Below are 15,723 nucleotides of genomic sequence, written 5' to 3'. Positions count from 1 at the left end.
ACTGGAACAGTGTTATACAGCGCCACCTACTGAACCAGTGTTGTACAGCGCCACCTACTGAACCAGTGTTGTACAGCGCCACCTACTGAACCACAGCGCCACCTACTGAACCAGTGTTGTACAGCACCACCTACTGGAACAGTGTTGTACAGCACCACCTACTGGAACAGTGTTGTACAGCGCCACCTACTGGAACAGTGTTGTACAGCGCCACCTACTGGAACAGTGTTGTACAGCTCCACCTACTGGAACAGTGTTGTACAGCACCACCTACTGAACCAGTGTTGTACAGCGCCACCTACTGGAACAGTGTTGTACAGCGCCACCTACTGAACCAGTGTTGTACAGCGCCACCTACTGAACCAGTGTTGTACAGCGCCACCTACTGAACCAGTGTTGTACAGCGCCACCTACTGGAACAGTGTTGTACAGCTCCACCTACTGGAACAGTGTTGTACAGCACCACCTACTGGAACAGTGTTGTACAGCTCCACCTACTGGAACAGTGTTGTACAGCGCCACCTACTGGAACAGTGTTGTACAGCGCCACCTACTGGAACAGTGTTTACAGCACCACCTACTGAACCAGTGTTGTACAGCACCACCTACTGAACCAGTGTTGTACAGCGCCACCTACTGGAACAGTGTTGTACAGCGCCACCTACTGGAACAGTTTGTACAGCGCCACCTACTGAACCAGTGTTGTACAGCACCACCTACTGAACCAGTGTTGTACAGCACCACCTACTGAACCAGTGTTGTACAGCGCCACCTACTGAACCAGTGTTGTACAGCACCACCTACTGAACCAGTGTTGTACAGCGCCACCTACTGAAACAGTGTTGTACAGCGCCACCTACTGAACCAGTGTTGTACAGCGCCACCTACTGGAACAGTGTTGTACAGCTCCACCTACTGGAACAGTGTTGTACAGCACCACCTACTGGAACAGTGTTGTACAGCGCCACCTACTGGAACAGTGTTGTACAGCTCCACCTACTGGAACAGTGTTGTACAGCACCACCTACTGGAACAGTGTTGTACAGCTCCACCTACTGGAACAGTGTTGTACAGCTCCACCTACTGGAACAGTGTTGTACAGCGCCACCTACTGGAACAGTGTTGTACAGCGCCACCTACTGGAACAGTGTTGTACAGCACCCTGGATTCATGTATCAACATGTTACTCTCTCTCGTTCTACGGTCAAGTATAAAGACAGACACACTAATGTCATTATCTCAGGAAGGTAGGTAAGATGACGGTGCCTTGATAAGTATATACTGTACTCTACCATCTACTGCATCTTGCCTATGCCGTTCTGTACCATCACTCATTCATATATCTTTATGTACATATTCTTTATCCCTTTACACTTGTGTGTGTATAAGGTAGTAGTTTTGGAATTGTTAGGTTAGATTACTCGTTGGTTATTACTGCATTGTCGGAACTAGAAGCACAAGCATTTCGCTACACGCATTAACATCTGCTAACCATGTGTATGTGACCAATAACATCTGCTAACCACATTTGATTTGACCAAAACGGTAAAAATCAAAACGTAACAACACACAAGTTGAACCTTGATACCTAGTACCTTTATAGTGGCGCCGTGCATCTGGAAAAAACATGTGGCTAAATGAATAGAAGCACAGGTAGTTAGTGCTGTGAAGTTTAGCTTGCTGCTTATAAAATCAGCAAAACAAAAATAAACATCCTCTCACTGTCACTCACTATTTATTTTCAGCAGACTTAACATGTGTAAATATTTGTATGAACATAAGATTCAATAACTGAGACATAAACTGAACAAGTTCCACAGACATGTGACTAACAGAAATTGAATAATGTGTCCCTGAACAAAGGGGGGTCAAAATCAAAAGTAACAGTCAGTATCTGGTGTGGCCACCAGCTGCATTAAGTACTGCAGTGCATCTCCTCCTCATGAACTGCACCAGATTTGCCAGTTCTTGCTGGGGGATGTTACCCCACTCTTCCAACAAGACACCTGCAAGTTCTCTGATATTTCTGGGTGGGGGGAATGGCCCTAGCCCTCACCCTCTAATCCAACAGGTCCCAGGCGTGCTCAATGGGATTGAGATCCAGGCTCTTCGCTGGCCATGGCAGAACACTGACATTCCTGTCTTGCAGGAAATCACGCACAGAAAAATCAGTATGGCTGGTGGCATTGTCATGCTGGAGAGTCATGTCAGGGTGAGCCTGCAGGAAGGGTACCACATGAGGGAGGATGTCTTCCCTGTAACGCACAGCGTTGAGATTGCCTGCAATGACAGCAAGCTCAGTCCGATGATGCTGTGACACACCTCCCCAGACCATGACGGACCCTCCAACTCCAAATCGATCCCACTCCAGAATACAGGCCTCGGTGTAACGCTCATTCCTCCAATTATAAACACAAATCCGACCATCACCCTGGTGAGACAAAACCACGAGTCGTCAGTGAAGAGCACGTTTTGCCAGTCCTGTCTGGTCCAGCGACGGTGGGTTTGTGCCCATAGGCGACGATGTTGCCGGTGATGTCTGGTGAGGACCTGCCTTACAACAGGCCTACAAGCCTGCAGTCCAGCCCTCTCAGCCTATTGTGGAAAGTCTGAGCAGTGATGGAGTGATTGTGCGTTCCTGGTGTAACTGGGGCAGTTGTTGTTGCCATCCTGTAACTGTCCCACAGGTGTGATGTTCGGATGTACCGATCCCGTGCAGGTGTTGTTACATGTGGTCTGCCAGAGAGGACGATCAGCTGTCCGTCCTGTCTCCCTGTAACGCTGTCTTAGGCGTCTCACAGTACGGACATTGCAATTTATTGCCCTGGCCACATCTGCAGTCCTCATGCCTCCTTGCAGCATACATAAGGCACGTTCACGCAGATGAGCAGGGACCCTAGGCATCTTTCTTTGGTGTTTTTCAGAGTCAGTAGAAAGGCCTCTTTAGTGTCCTAAGTTTACATAACTTACCTTAATTGCCTCCCGTCTGTAAGCTGTTAGTGTCTTAATGACCGTTCCACAATCCACAGGTGCATGTTCATTAATTGTTTATGGTTCATTGAACAAGCATGGGAAACAGTGTTTAAACCCTTTAAATGAAGATCTGTGAAGTTATTTGTATTTGAATGATCTGTGAAAGACAGAGTCCTGATGAAGGGACGATTCCTTTTTTTCCTGAGTTTATATTTTCATGTATAACTAATGCAATGTTTCCCCAGACCATTATATAGCCTTATAGTGCTGGTTATAAAGGCACTGGATGTTGTTGTGGGCTGTGCGCCTTGCCTGGAAATGAATCCAGGGGAAACACTGACAATGTAAATCTGTACTGAGATGACTAACCTCAGTGGTGCTAGCAAGTTAGGGGTGGCAGGTAGTCTAGCGGTTAAGAAGGTTGGGCCACTAAACCCGAAAGGTTGCTGGTTCAAATCCCTGACCCTACTATGTCAACAACAAACAAAAAAATCTGAATGTGAGCAAGGCACTAAACCTTCATTTACTCCTGAAAGTAATTTTTGGATAGGAGCGTCTGCTAGTCAAGCAGTGCCTTGAGGACAGAGAGCAGGATATTGTAGAATGTCAATAACATTGCCACAAACCTGTTGTCTTTCCAACTTCTTGGCCAGTCTCTTCACCACTGCAGGGTCGTCCACTTGGACATGTTCCGGAAGTCTCTTCACCACTAACAAGGACAGGAAGCAATCTTTGAATAAATGGGACTTACTATTTCACGTTGTAAAAGTACAATGTATTTTTCAATAGGGGATACCCTTAGAAGTCAAGAGGCAGATTAGAGAGACTAATAGACTGGAGCCTGTCCTGTGGGCCTTCATCATGTGGAACTGTCCCCTAGTCACAGCCTGTCCTGTAAGACCTTCATCATGTAGAACTGTCCCCTAGTCACAACCTGTCCTGTAGGGCCTTCATCATGTAGAACTGTCCCCTAGTCACAGCCTGTCCTATAGGACCTTCATCATGTAGAACTGTCCCCTAGTCACAGCCTGTCCTGTAGGACCTTCATCATGTAGAACTGTCCCCTAGTCACAGCCTGTCCTATAGGACCTTCATCATGTAGAACTGTCCCCTAGTCACAACCTGTCATGGAATCAACTCATTCACTTGTGTGTATGGTGATGTATGGGGGGTTAAGATAAGGTGGGGGTGGGGGGGTGATGGGGGAGGGGAGATAATGAGAAGAGAGGGGGGTGATGAGGGGAGGGGGTAATGGGGGTGGGGGTTATTATATGTTGATTGTATGCATGTCTATGAAAGAAGCAGCACTCTTTAATTGTCCAAGTAACTTCCCCTGTAGGACAATAAGATATATCATATCACAAGTCAACAAGGTGCTCCACAGGTCCACCAGCAGAAGTCGTGTTGTACCTGGGTTTAGTTCACTTGGAGGGGCCTTGGTCTTGCTGCTGGAGGAGCAACTCTGTTGTTTAGAGGCTCTATCAGCTTCCTGCCTTGCTCTCCTCTCTGCCTTCTGCTCAGCTCTGCTTTTGACTGGCTTGTCTGCTGGGGAGGGGGCAGGAGAGGAGTGGGAGGGAGCTCCTGAGACAGGCACAGGTATTGGTGCAGAGGCAGGTAACACTGTGGGAGCTGGGGACAGAGACAGACAGGTGCATTGACCAATGAAGTGGATGCTGGATAGGATTCATGGGTAAATGGACCAATGAAGAAAGCTAGCACTTTATGGAAATTAGTCATCAACTATTGGTATTTGTTTTTCCAAAGATATAAAATGATACAATCAGACCATTGAAGACACGTTGACAACAGTAGAAGAGTAGGTTACAGCATGGAGGATACAATATGGAACCAGACTAGAACACCTTTCTGTGTTGCCACAGGTTGTGATGTAGCGACAGGCTTTTTTTCCTTCGCTCCTTCTAACGGGCGCTTCTCCTCCTTCTGTTTCTTCTGGTGTTTCTTCTCTTTCCTCAGCCGTTGCTTCTCCTCTTTGGTCAACTCCTTCCCTTCATTCTAAAAGCGATGCGTATTAACAACAGAAAGAAACAAGTGGTTAGCGCGTTGGGACAGTGGACAATATGTATATGCTATTGACAATATTGTCCATTTCATGACATTTTTGTTGTAATTTGGAAAAACTGAATTCACTTTTTGGTTTAGAATGATACTTACTTTAGCGCGTACGATGTCATCTTTCTTCACAGGTCCATCTGTAACACAGTGTCGTAATGAAGATGAAGTTGCATTTACATCCAGCTGACAGTGCGATCTTGCTAGATAACTAGCCAGGTAGGTGGCTAACTAGCCAGGTAGGTGGCTAACTAGCCAGGTAGGTGGCTAACTAGCCAGGTAGGTGGCTAACTAGCCAGGTAGGTAGCTAACTAGCCAGGTTGGTGGCTAACTAGCCAGGTAGGTAGCTAACTAGCCAGGTAGGTAGCTAACTAGCCAGGTAGGTAGCTAACTAGCCAGGTAGGTAGCTAACTAGCCAGGTTGGTGGCTAACTAGCCAGGTTGGTGGCTAACTAGCCAGGTAGGTGGCTAACTAGCCAGGTAGGTGGCTAACTAGCCAGGTAGGTGGCTAACTAGCCAGGTAGGTGGCTAACTAGCCAGGTAGGTAGCTAACTAGCCTTATATCTTTAACTGGCTAAATATAGACATCAGACAGGTTAGAAAATTAGCTACTAACTTTAACTGGCTCGATATCTAAGGTTTGTGTGCATAAACTATCAATCAATCAAATGTATTTATAAAGTCCTTCTTACAATCAGCTGATGTCACAGAGTGCTGTACAGAACTACCCAGCCTAAAACTAGTCAACGAGTAAAAGCGTTTTTAACTATGTTGGTTCAAGTAACAACCAATATGAATGATGCAATATTAATTGGCAAACATGTAACAGTGAAGCCCCAGGCTAACGTTAGCTACTAGCCCATCACTTCTCAGGCTAACGTTAGCTACCAGCCCATCACCTCCCAGGCTAACGTTAGCTACTAGCCCATCACTTCCCAGGCTAACGTTAGCTACCAGCCCATCACCTCCCAGGCTAACGTTAGCTACCAGCCCATCACTTCCCAGGCTAACGTTAGCTACCAGCCCATCACCTCCCAGGCTAACGTTAGCTACCAGCCCATCACTTCCCAGGCTAACGTTAGCTACCAGCCCATCACTTCCCAGGCTAACGTTAGCTACCAGCCCATCACCTCCCAGGCTAACGTTAGCTACTAGCCCATCACTTCCCAGGCTAACGTTAGCTACTAGCCCATCACTTCCCAGGCTAACGTTAGCTACCAGCCCATCACTTCCCAGGCTAACGTTAGCTACCAGCCCATCACTTCCCAGGCTAACGTTAGCTACCAGCCCATCACTTCCCAGGCTAACGTTAGTTAGCGAGCTAATTACAACTGTAACATGGACAACATTCACAGCAGACGAGATGCCACGTTAGTTAATTCCGTGATATTGTAGCCAGACTGGTACCTAAGTGTGTTTTTATTTAAAGTATGTTGACAGCTGTCATTTCAGACTCACCTGCTTCTCCACAGTCCGCCATGTTTACGATAACTTCCTGCTGAAGTTAACAAGCGTGGAAATGTGCCAGAACTGAGCTGGTGGGAAAATTCACAGTGCCCTCTTGCGGTTGAAGTAGACGAGGTTCCGAAGTGCCTATAAATTAGGTATTTGTTGAGGGGAGCCCAAAGGCCGGCAGATGGCGGTGTTGAGTTCATCTTACTGTCCAAATGCACTGTATGCAGCCGGCAATAGATTACTACAGTGTGAGTCATAATACCCATAAAACCTATCGGTTTTCCACCATTCATTTTTCCCATAGGGGATTTTAGAAACACTTAGGGCTGTGTTTTGTGTAGAATTACCCCGGCGTCACATTTTGCTGTGTAAATCTCTCATGGACAAAGTGGTCTTTAGTATTAATAACAATGGAAAAAAAGGCCCGTTCTGGCTCCAGCCCTGCAATGTGCATTACCATGAACTTCAAATAGGCCTAACCGGTATTTTTCTGACAAAAAGTTTGGGGAAACAACGTTTTCTTGCGTTTACCCTCCAATAGGCCTGCACCACTGCTGGTAGCCTACCCTCAGCAGAGGCAATTTTACAAAACTGAAATATGACATTTACGTAAGTATTCTGACCGTTGACTCAGTACTTTATTGAAGGACCTTTGGCAGCGATTACAGCCTCGAGTCTTCTTGGGTATGATGCTTGGAACACCTGTATTTGTGGAGTTTTTCCCCATTCTTCTCTGCAGATCCTTTGAAGCTCTGTCAGGTTGGATTGGGAGAGTCACTGCGCAGCTATTTTCAGGTCTCGCCAGAGAGGTTCAATCATGTTTAAGTCCAGGCTCTGGCTGGGCCACTCAACGACACTTTTTAATATATATATATTTTTTTAACCTTTTAAGTCAGTTCAGAACAAATTCTTATTTTCAATGACGGCCTAGGAACAGTGGGTTAAATGCCTTGTTCAGGGGCAGAACGACAGATTTTTGCCTTGTCAGCTCGAGGATTCAAACTAGCAACCTTTATTAGTCCAACACTCTAACCACTAGGCTACCTGCCGCCCTGACTTGTCCTTGAAGCCATTCCTGCATTGTCTTGCATTGTCTTGGCTGTGTGCTTAGGGTTGTTTTCCTGTTGGAAGGTAAAACCTTTGCCCCAGTCTGCAGTCCTGAGTGCTCTAGAGCAGGTTTTCATCAAGGATCTCTCCGTTCATCTTTCCCTCAAACCTGACTAGTCTCCCAGTCCCTGCCACTGAAAATCATACCCACACATTTAGAGGTTTACACCCTTACCCTTATATAACAACGTTCTTATGTTTGGATTACATCCCTGTTATATATAAATACACACACACACACACAGACACACACACACACACAGACACAGACACACACGCACGCACGCGCGCACACACGCACACGCACACGCACACACACACCACACATGTATAAAAAAATAAAATACACAAGTCATTTTAAATAAATCACCTGAGCGAGAGAGTTTTGGTCACTGTCCCAAATGATCTTGTTCTATTAAATCTATTGTGAATTGTAGCCACTTATATATAAATAAATATATATATATATCTCTGTCACGCCCTGACCTTAGAGATCCATTTTGGTTTGGTCAGGGTGTGATTTGGGGTGGATATTCTATGTTCCTTTTTCTATGTTTTTGTATTTCTTTGTATTGGCCCGGGTCTGGTTCTCCAATCAGGGACAGCTGTCTATCGTTGTCTCTGATTGGGAACCATACTTGGGTAGCTTTTTCCCCACAGGTGGTTTTTGTGGGTAGTTAATTTCTGTTTAGTGGTCTGCACCTTTCAGGACTGTTTCGGTTATTTCTCTTTGTTATATTTTGTTATCGTGTTGAGTTTTAATAAAGAAAGCATGAACACTTACCACGCTGCGCTTTGGTCCGATGATTCCTCTTCTTCAGACAACGAATACCGTTACAATATCAGTAATATAACAAAAATAACACTTTTGGGCTTCGTCCCCATCGTTTTCATGACATACTTTATTTTTCAGTGGAGAAATAAAACCTCCAATGACATATTCCTGTGCCTGCCTCCTATCATTATACAGTGTGACAGTGACGCTTGACTTTCAGGACAAAGAGTTCAATCTTGGTTTCATCAGACCTGAGAATCTTGTTTCTCATGGTCTGAAAGTCTTAGGTTATTTCTGGCAAACTCCAAGCAGACTGTCATGTACCGTTTACTGAGGAGTGGCTTCCGTCTGGCCACTCTACCATAAAGGCCTGATTGGTACAGAGATGGTTGTCCTTCTGCAAGGCCCTTCTCCATTCGATTGCTCAGTTTGGCCATGTGACTAGCTCTAAGAAGAGTCTTGGTGGTTCCAAACTTCTTCCATTCAATAAAAAATGGAGGCCCCTGTGTTCTTGGACCTTCAAAGCTGCAGAAATGTTCTGGTACCTTCCCCAGATCTGTGCCTCGACACAATCCTGTCTCTGAACTCTACGGACAATTCCTTCCACCTCATGGCTTTGGTTTTTGCTCTGACATGCACTGTCGACTGGGGGACCTTATATAGACAGGTGTGTGCCTTTCCAAATCATGTCCAATCATATTAAGTTTACCACAGGTGGACTCCGATCAAGTTGTAGAAACATCTCAATGATGATGAATGTAAACAGGATGCACCTGAGCTCAATTTCGAGTCTCATAGCAAAAGGTCTGAATACTTATGTAAACAAGGTATGTCTGTTTTTTTAAAATTGATTTAATAACAAAATAAAACATTCTAAAAACCTGTTTTCACTAGGTCATTAATTGGGTATTGTGTGTGGATTGATTAGAAAAAATATATTTCATCCATTTTAGAGTAAGGCAACAAAATGTCAAGGGATCTGAATACTTTCAGAATGCACTGTTCATCACAGAAGACTAAAACATTACAAAACCGGTTGAAATAGAAGCAGTGGGTATGGATAACATTCCACCCATGAGGCCACTAGAGGGCGATTTGGTCATTTGACTGCAGGAAAGGCACCCTGTTCAAATCATGGATCTTGGCGATGCACTGTAAGTGTAACTATGCCGACGTAAATGTTTTTGCTGTGAAAACAGTTCCCATGGGAACACAAATCCACAATAATGTAAGCCATTGCAAAATCGAATCCTTCCAACCGAACATTAACCTCTTCTATTTGAAAGAGTCACTTTATAGGCCTACTGTCATTAACGTATAGCTTACTTGTTGGATGGATTGGATGCGCACTGGCTAGATATAGGCTAGTTGTCTAGTGATATTGTCAACCATCCTCAGCCGACCAGGAAAGAAAGTAAATAATGAAGCTAAATAAATGGTCTACGACTTCTGGTCACGGAGACCACCAGTACCCATGGTGCACCTGGAAAACAAAAGCCATTTTTATTAATTCGTCATTTAAGAACAAATTCTTATTTACAGTGACAGTCTAGAAACAGTGGGTTAACTGCCTTGTTCAGGGGCAGAACTACAGATTTTTACCTTGTCAGCTCGAGGATTCAATCCACCAGCCTTTCGGTTACTGGTCCAACGCTCTAACCACGAGGCTACCTGCCGTCCCTCCACGAGGCTACCTGCCGTCCCTACGCTCTAACCACGAGGCTACCTGCCGTCCCTCCACGAGGCTACCTGCCGTCCCTACACTCTAACCACGAGGCTACCTGCCGTCCCACACTCGAACCACGAGGCTACCTGCCGTCCCTACGCTCTAACCACGAGGCTACCTGCCGTCCCTACACTCTAACCACGAGGCTACCTGCCGTCCCTACACTCTAACCACGAGGCTACCTGCCGTCCCTACACTCTAACCACGAGGCTACCTGCCGTCCCTACACTCTAACCACGAGGCTACCTGCCGTCCCTACACTCTAACCACGAGGCTATCTGCCGTCCCTACGCTCTAACCACGAGGCTACCTGCCGTCCCTACACTCTAACCACTAGGCTACCTGCCGTCCCTACACTCTAACCACGAGGCTACCTGCCATCCCTACACTCTAACCACTAGGCTACCTGCCGTCCCTACACTCTAACCACGAGGCTACCTGCCGTCCCTACACACTAACCACGAGGCTACCTGCCGTCCCTACACTCTAACCACTAGGCTACCTGCCGTCCCTACACTCTAACCACTAGGCTACCTGCCGTCCCTACACACTAACCACGAGGCTACCTGCCGTCCCTACACTCTAACCACTAGGCTACCTGCCGTCCCTACACTCTAACCACTAGGCTACACTCCCTACACTCCAACCACTAGGCTACCTGCCGTCCCTACACTCTAACCACGAGGCTACCTGCCGTCCCTACACTCTAACCACTAGGCTACCTGCCGTCCCTACGCTCTAACCACGAGGCTATCTGCCGTCCCTACGCTCTAACCACGAGGCTATCTGCCGTCCCTACGCTCTAACCACGAGGCTACCTGCCGTCCCTACACTCTAACCACGAGGCTACCTGCCACAATGAGCACTCTCAACAGCTGACTTGGCAAAGCAATACAATGATAAATAAATGAACAAATCTAATGCATTTGAACAAATTATTCATTTTTTAAAATCAAGGACACATGCCAAACAAATGGTAAACATTAGGAAGCACAAAGGAAAATCTATGCTTAAAGGAGCTTAGCTGAGGCTGAAATTCAGCACTACTGAGTGGACAGCGCCACCAAATAGAAATAAATGGTTTAAACTTAAACCATGATAGAGAAGTGGGGAGATTAGTTTTTATTTTCACATTTACCACTGTAAAACATATTTACAACTACGTTTTAAACCAACAGGGGAATGGTTAAATTAGCAGGGTTTAGACCTATCTCCCACCCCTCAAAGTTGGACTTTTGTTGCATTTAGGAGAGCTAACATCTCATTGAAGGGGAACTGCCTAAAACATTCTCCATTCAGGCTGCAATTCGATTTCATCATTAACTTTTTTTAGGCTGGAAAAAATGGGTTAAAATATGCCTACTTTCTTCATGAAACACCATCCTCCACCACCATGCTAGAATGGCTGACGCCTAGGAATGCTACTTCCTGATATGTAACATTAGCATTTAGCCACTTTAGCATGGTGGAGAAAACACAATGTCCCCAAATCAATTTAAGGAGTAAATAGAATTGCAGCCTGAATGGAGAATGTTTTAGGTACGAACAGCTCCACGGGAGGATACCAGTGTATAGCCGGCTGCACACAATGCATTTGGACGGTAAGATGAACTCAATGTCACCATCTGCTGGCCTTTTGGGCTACGTTGAGGGCTTGTTCTTTAGAAAAATAATATATTGTGTCAGGCATTGGACTTCCATGTACTCATGGTTCTCTCAGATGAGGTCTTTCTTTATTGTATAAATCCTCTTAAGGATCCCACCCTTTTTCCAATTATCGCCAAAATTACATACCCAAATCTAACTGCCTGTAGCTCAGGACCTGAAGCAAGGATATGCATATTCGTGGTACCATTTGAAAGGAAACACTTTAAAGTTTGTGGAAATGTGAAATTAATTTAGGAGAATATAACACATTAGATCTGGTAAAAGATAATACAAAGAAAAAAAAAAACATATATTTTTTAAATGCAAGAGAAAGGCCACAATTTATTATTCCAGTTTAGGCACAATTTAGATTTTGGCCTCTAGGTGGCAGCAGTGTATGTGCAAAGTTTTAGACTGATCCAATGAACTGTTGCATTTCTTTTCAAAATGTTGTATCAAGTCTGCCCAAATGTGCCTATTCGGCTTATCAATACATTTTCAAGTTCATAACTGCGCACTCTCCTCAAACAATAGCATGGTATTATTTCACTGTAATAGCTTCTGTAAATGGGCAGTACAGTTAGATTAACAAGAATTTAAACTTTCTGCTCATATCAGATATGTCTATGTCCTGGGAGATGTTCTTGTTACTTACAACCTCATGCTAATCACATTAGCTCAACCGTCCCGCGGGAGGGGGGGAGGACAACAACAACGACACCGATCCCGTAGAGGTTAAAGTAAAACCCTCAGCCTTCGTCAGTTTTTTGGAGAATGGACACACGAAACAGGCTTTTATTTCAAAATGCCCTCATATTGGTTCAGGGACCAATCACAATGGGAATACAACACGTGATTGGTAAATAAACTGCCAAAATCTGACGAATCGGAGACGATTTCGAAAAATATAAAAGCCTGTGGACACAGCACATCTTCCAGAAACAGTCGCTTTCAAACTAGGGATTTCGTGGCTAATTGAGGTTAGACAGTAATTCTGCTCATAGATTATGCATGCAGGAACTACACATTGACACAACCAGCCCAAAGCGGGAGGTTTAAAAAAGACTTACTAATTGCCAAAGTACTGGATCATGTGTTTAATTAGGCATAGCTAAGAATTTAACTCCAATGTTAACATTACTGGCAACATTGGAGTTACATTTTTAGCTAATGTAGGGCCTACGTTGAAATGGGAATTAAATAGTTCCATCCCTTGGTTAATACAGGGAATTTAATAGTTCCACCCCTTAGTTAATACAGGGAATTAAATAGTTCCATCCCTTAGTTAATACAGGGAATTAAATAGTTCCATCCCTTAGTTAATACAGGGAATTTAATAGTTCCATCCCTTAGTTAATACAGGGAATTTAATAGTTCCATCCCTTAGTTAATACAGGGAATTTAATAGTTCCATCCCTTGGTTAATACAGGGAATTTAATAGTTCCATCCCTTAGTTAATACAGGGAATTAAATAGTTCCATCCCTTAGTTAATACAGGGAATTAAATAGTTCCATCCCTTAGTTAATACAGGGAATTAAATAGTTCCATCCCTTAGTTAATACAGGGAATTAAATAGTTCCATCCCTTAGTTAATACAGGGAATTAAATAGTTCCATCCCTTAGTTAATACAGGGAATTAAATAGTCCCATCCCTTAGTTAATACAGGGAATTAAATAGTTCCATCCCTTAGTTAATACAGGGAATGAAATAGTTCCATCTCTTAGTTAATACAGGGAATTAAATAGTTCCATCCCTTAGTTAATACAGGGAATTAAATAGTCCCATCCCTTAGTTAATACAGGGAATTAAATAGTTCCATCCCTTAGTTAATACAGGGAATTAAATAGTCCCATCCCTTAGTTAATACAGGGAATTAAATAGTTCCATCCCTTAGTTAATACAGGGAATTAAATAGTCCCATCCCTTAGTTAATACAGGGAATTAAATACTTCCATCCCTTAGTTAATACAGGGAATTTAATAGTTCCATCCCTTAGTTAATACAGGGAATTTAATAGTTCCATCTCTTAGTTAATACAGGGAATTAAATAGTTCCATCCCTTAGTTAATACAGGGAATTAAATAGTTCCATCCCTTAGTTAATACAGGGAATTTAATAGTTCCATCCCTTAGTTAATACAGGGAATTAAATAGTTCAATCTCTTAGTTAATCCAGGGAATTAAATAGTTTCACCCCTTAGTTAATACAGGGAATTAAATACTTCCATCCCTTAGTTAATACAGGGAATTTAATAGTTCCATCCCTTAGTTACTACAGGGAATTAAATAGTTCCATCTCTTAGTTAATACAGGGAATTAAATAGTTTCACCCCTTAGTTAATACAGGGAATTAAATAGTTCCATCCCTTAAGGAATTAAATAGTTCTATCCCTTAAGGAATTAAATAGTTCCATCCCTTAGTTAATACAGGGAATTAAATAGTTCCATCCCTTAGTTAATACAGGGAATTAAATAGTTCCATCTCTTAGTTAATACAGGGAATTAAATAGTTTCATCCCTTAGTTAATACAGGGAATTAAATAGTTCCATCCCTTAGTTAATACAGGGAATTAAATAGTTCCATCCCTTAGTTAATACAGGGAATTAAATAGTTCCATCCCTTAGTTAATACAGGGAATTAAATAGTTCCATCCCTTAGTTAATACAGGGAATTAAATAGTTCCATCCCTTAGTTAATACAGGGAATTAAATAGTTCCATCCCTTAGTTAATACAGGGAATTAAATAGTTCCATCCCTTAGTTAATACAGGGAATTAAATAGTTCTATCCCTTAGTTAATACAGGGAATTAAATAGTTCCATCCCTTAGTTAATACAGGGAATTAAATAGTTCCATCCCTTAGTTAATACAGGGAATTAAATAGTTCCATCTCTTAGTTAATACAGGGAATTAAATAGTTTCACCCCGTGGGTAATACCCAACAACTCATAGCACAGCAACCCAATGTAAATATGACAGAGATAAAAGCACGGTCACACCTTTAATTCTTTATTTTATGAAACACAACATAAACATGAACGTAACAGAAACATCTAGAGAAGTCATCTATTGTGGTACAAAAGAGTTGACTAATTTGACGTGATTCGGACACAAAAACAGCAGCAGTAGACTACAGTAGTACAGTAGTAGCAGCGTACACTGTCTTTCATTCCCGCTGTGGATGTATGTCTGCTGACTGAGTTCACGACGCAGTAGCTGGTTGAAGGGGACCAAACCTCACTGAAACACCTGACTTGGTTCCGTTTGACCAGCCACAGCAAGGCGTGCTGTTCAGGACGAGAGGGAAAGCGAGAGGGAGGGGGGGAGAATGGGGGGAAGGGAGAGAGAGAGGAGGAAGGAGATAGGACAGGGGCGAGGAGAGGAAGAAAGAGAAAGGAGGAAGGAGACAGGACAGGGGCGAGGAGAGGAAGAAAGAAAGGAGGAAGGAGATAGGACAGGGGCGAGGAGAGGAAGAAAGAGAAAGGAGGAAGGAGATAGGACAGGGGCGAGGAGAGGAAGAAAGAGAGGAGGAAGGAGATAGGACAGGGGCGAGGAGAGGAAGAAAGAGAGGAGGAAGGAGATAGGACAGGGGCGAGGTGAGGAAGAAAGAGAGGAGGAAGGAGATAGGACAGGGGCGAGGAGAGGAAGAAAGAGAGGAGGAGGGAGATAGGACAGGGGCGAGGTGAGGAAGAAAGAGAGGAGGAAGGAGATAGGACAGGGGCGAGGTGAGGAAGAAAGAGAGGAGGAAGGAGATAGGACAGGGGCGAGGAGAGGAAGAAAGAGAGGAGGAAGGAGATAGGACAGGGGCGAGGTGAGGAAGAAAGAAAGAGAGGAGGAAGGAGATAGGACAGGGGAGAGGAGAGGAAGAAAGAGAGGAGGAAGGAGATAGGACAGGGGCGAGGAGAGGAAGAAAGAGAGGAGGAAGGAGATAGGACAGGGGCGAGGTGAGGAAGAAAGAAAGAGAGGAGG

General features: G+C 44.2%; 2 protein-coding genes and 1 long non-coding RNA gene across 46 annotated transcripts in view; all 3 read right to left on the bottom strand.

Annotated features, from left to right (window-relative positions):
* Positions 1-283: 283 nt before the first annotated feature.
* Positions 284-1,801, bottom strand: LOC127909545 (uncharacterized). The gene is made up of 3 exons (XR_008071793.1): positions 885-1,801; positions 467-550; positions 284-326 (listed from the first exon to the last, which is right to left on the bottom strand). It is a non-coding gene; the product is annotated as an uncharacterized LOC127909545 (long non-coding RNA).
* Positions 1,802-3,207: 1,406 nt separating this feature from the next.
* LOC118373547 (translation initiation factor eIF-2B subunit delta-like) lies at positions 3,208-6,603 on the bottom strand. Of its 2 annotated transcripts, none has more exons than XR_008071792.1 (5): positions 6,450-6,488; positions 5,146-5,183; positions 4,836-4,986; positions 4,384-4,602; positions 3,208-3,682 (listed from the first exon to the last, which is right to left on the bottom strand). XR_008071792.1 is itself a non-coding variant. In XM_052471641.1 (5 exons), the coding sequence occupies exons 1-5, from the start codon at positions 6,520-6,522 to the stop codon at positions 3,537-3,539; spliced, it is 576 nt and encodes a 191-aa protein (XP_052327601.1). In that variant the 5' UTR covers positions 6,523-6,603; the 3' UTR covers positions 3,208-3,536. The 2 variants fall into 2 exon arrangements, 1 of the variants encoding a protein (XP_052327601.1); XM_052471641.1 differs by lacking the exon at positions 6,450-6,488 and adding an exon at positions 6,501-6,603.
* An 8,139-nt stretch (positions 6,604-14,742) lies between these two features.
* The window catches only part of LOC127909542 (proline-rich protein 36-like), a 4,562-nt gene continuing 3,581 nt past the window's right edge, over positions 14,743-15,723 (bottom strand). For 4 of the 43 annotated variants that reach the window (XM_052471603.1, XM_052471615.1, XM_052471607.1 and 1 more), the window contains 2 exons: positions 15,437-15,698; positions 14,743-15,350 (listed from right to left, as the gene is read on the bottom strand). In XM_052471603.1, the coding sequence (XP_052327563.1) occupies positions 14,844-15,350; positions 15,437-15,698 (769 nt within the window). In that variant the 3' untranslated portion in view covers positions 14,743-14,843. The other 39 variants (XM_052471599.1, XM_052471610.1, XM_052471601.1 and 36 more) reach the window with 28 other exon arrangements.

This window comes from Oncorhynchus keta, chromosome 19 (assembly GCF_023373465.1).
Source record: "Oncorhynchus keta strain PuntledgeMale-10-30-2019 chromosome 19, Oket_V2, whole genome shotgun sequence".
Taxonomy (NCBI): Eukaryota; Metazoa; Chordata; class Actinopteri; order Salmoniformes; family Salmonidae; genus Oncorhynchus; species Oncorhynchus keta.
Note: the sequence above shows the minus strand (reverse complement) of the source record. Positions and strands in the feature narration are given on the sequence as shown.

What these genes read in the sequence shown, in the direction of transcription:
- LOC118373547 (XM_052471641.1), bottom strand. Translation starts at nt 6,522, where the DNA reads ATGGCGGACTGTGGAGAAGCAG. An exon ending in ATGACATCGTACGCGCTAAA is followed by an intron (nt 4,987 to 5,145) that starts GTAAGTATCATT and finishes CATCGCTTTTAG; the next exon opens with AATGAAGGGAAGGAGTTGAC. An exon ending in ACCTGTGGCAACACAGAAAG is followed by an intron (nt 4,603 to 4,835) that starts GTGTTCTAGTCT and finishes CTCTGTCCCCAG; the next exon opens with CTCCCACAGTGTTACCTGCC.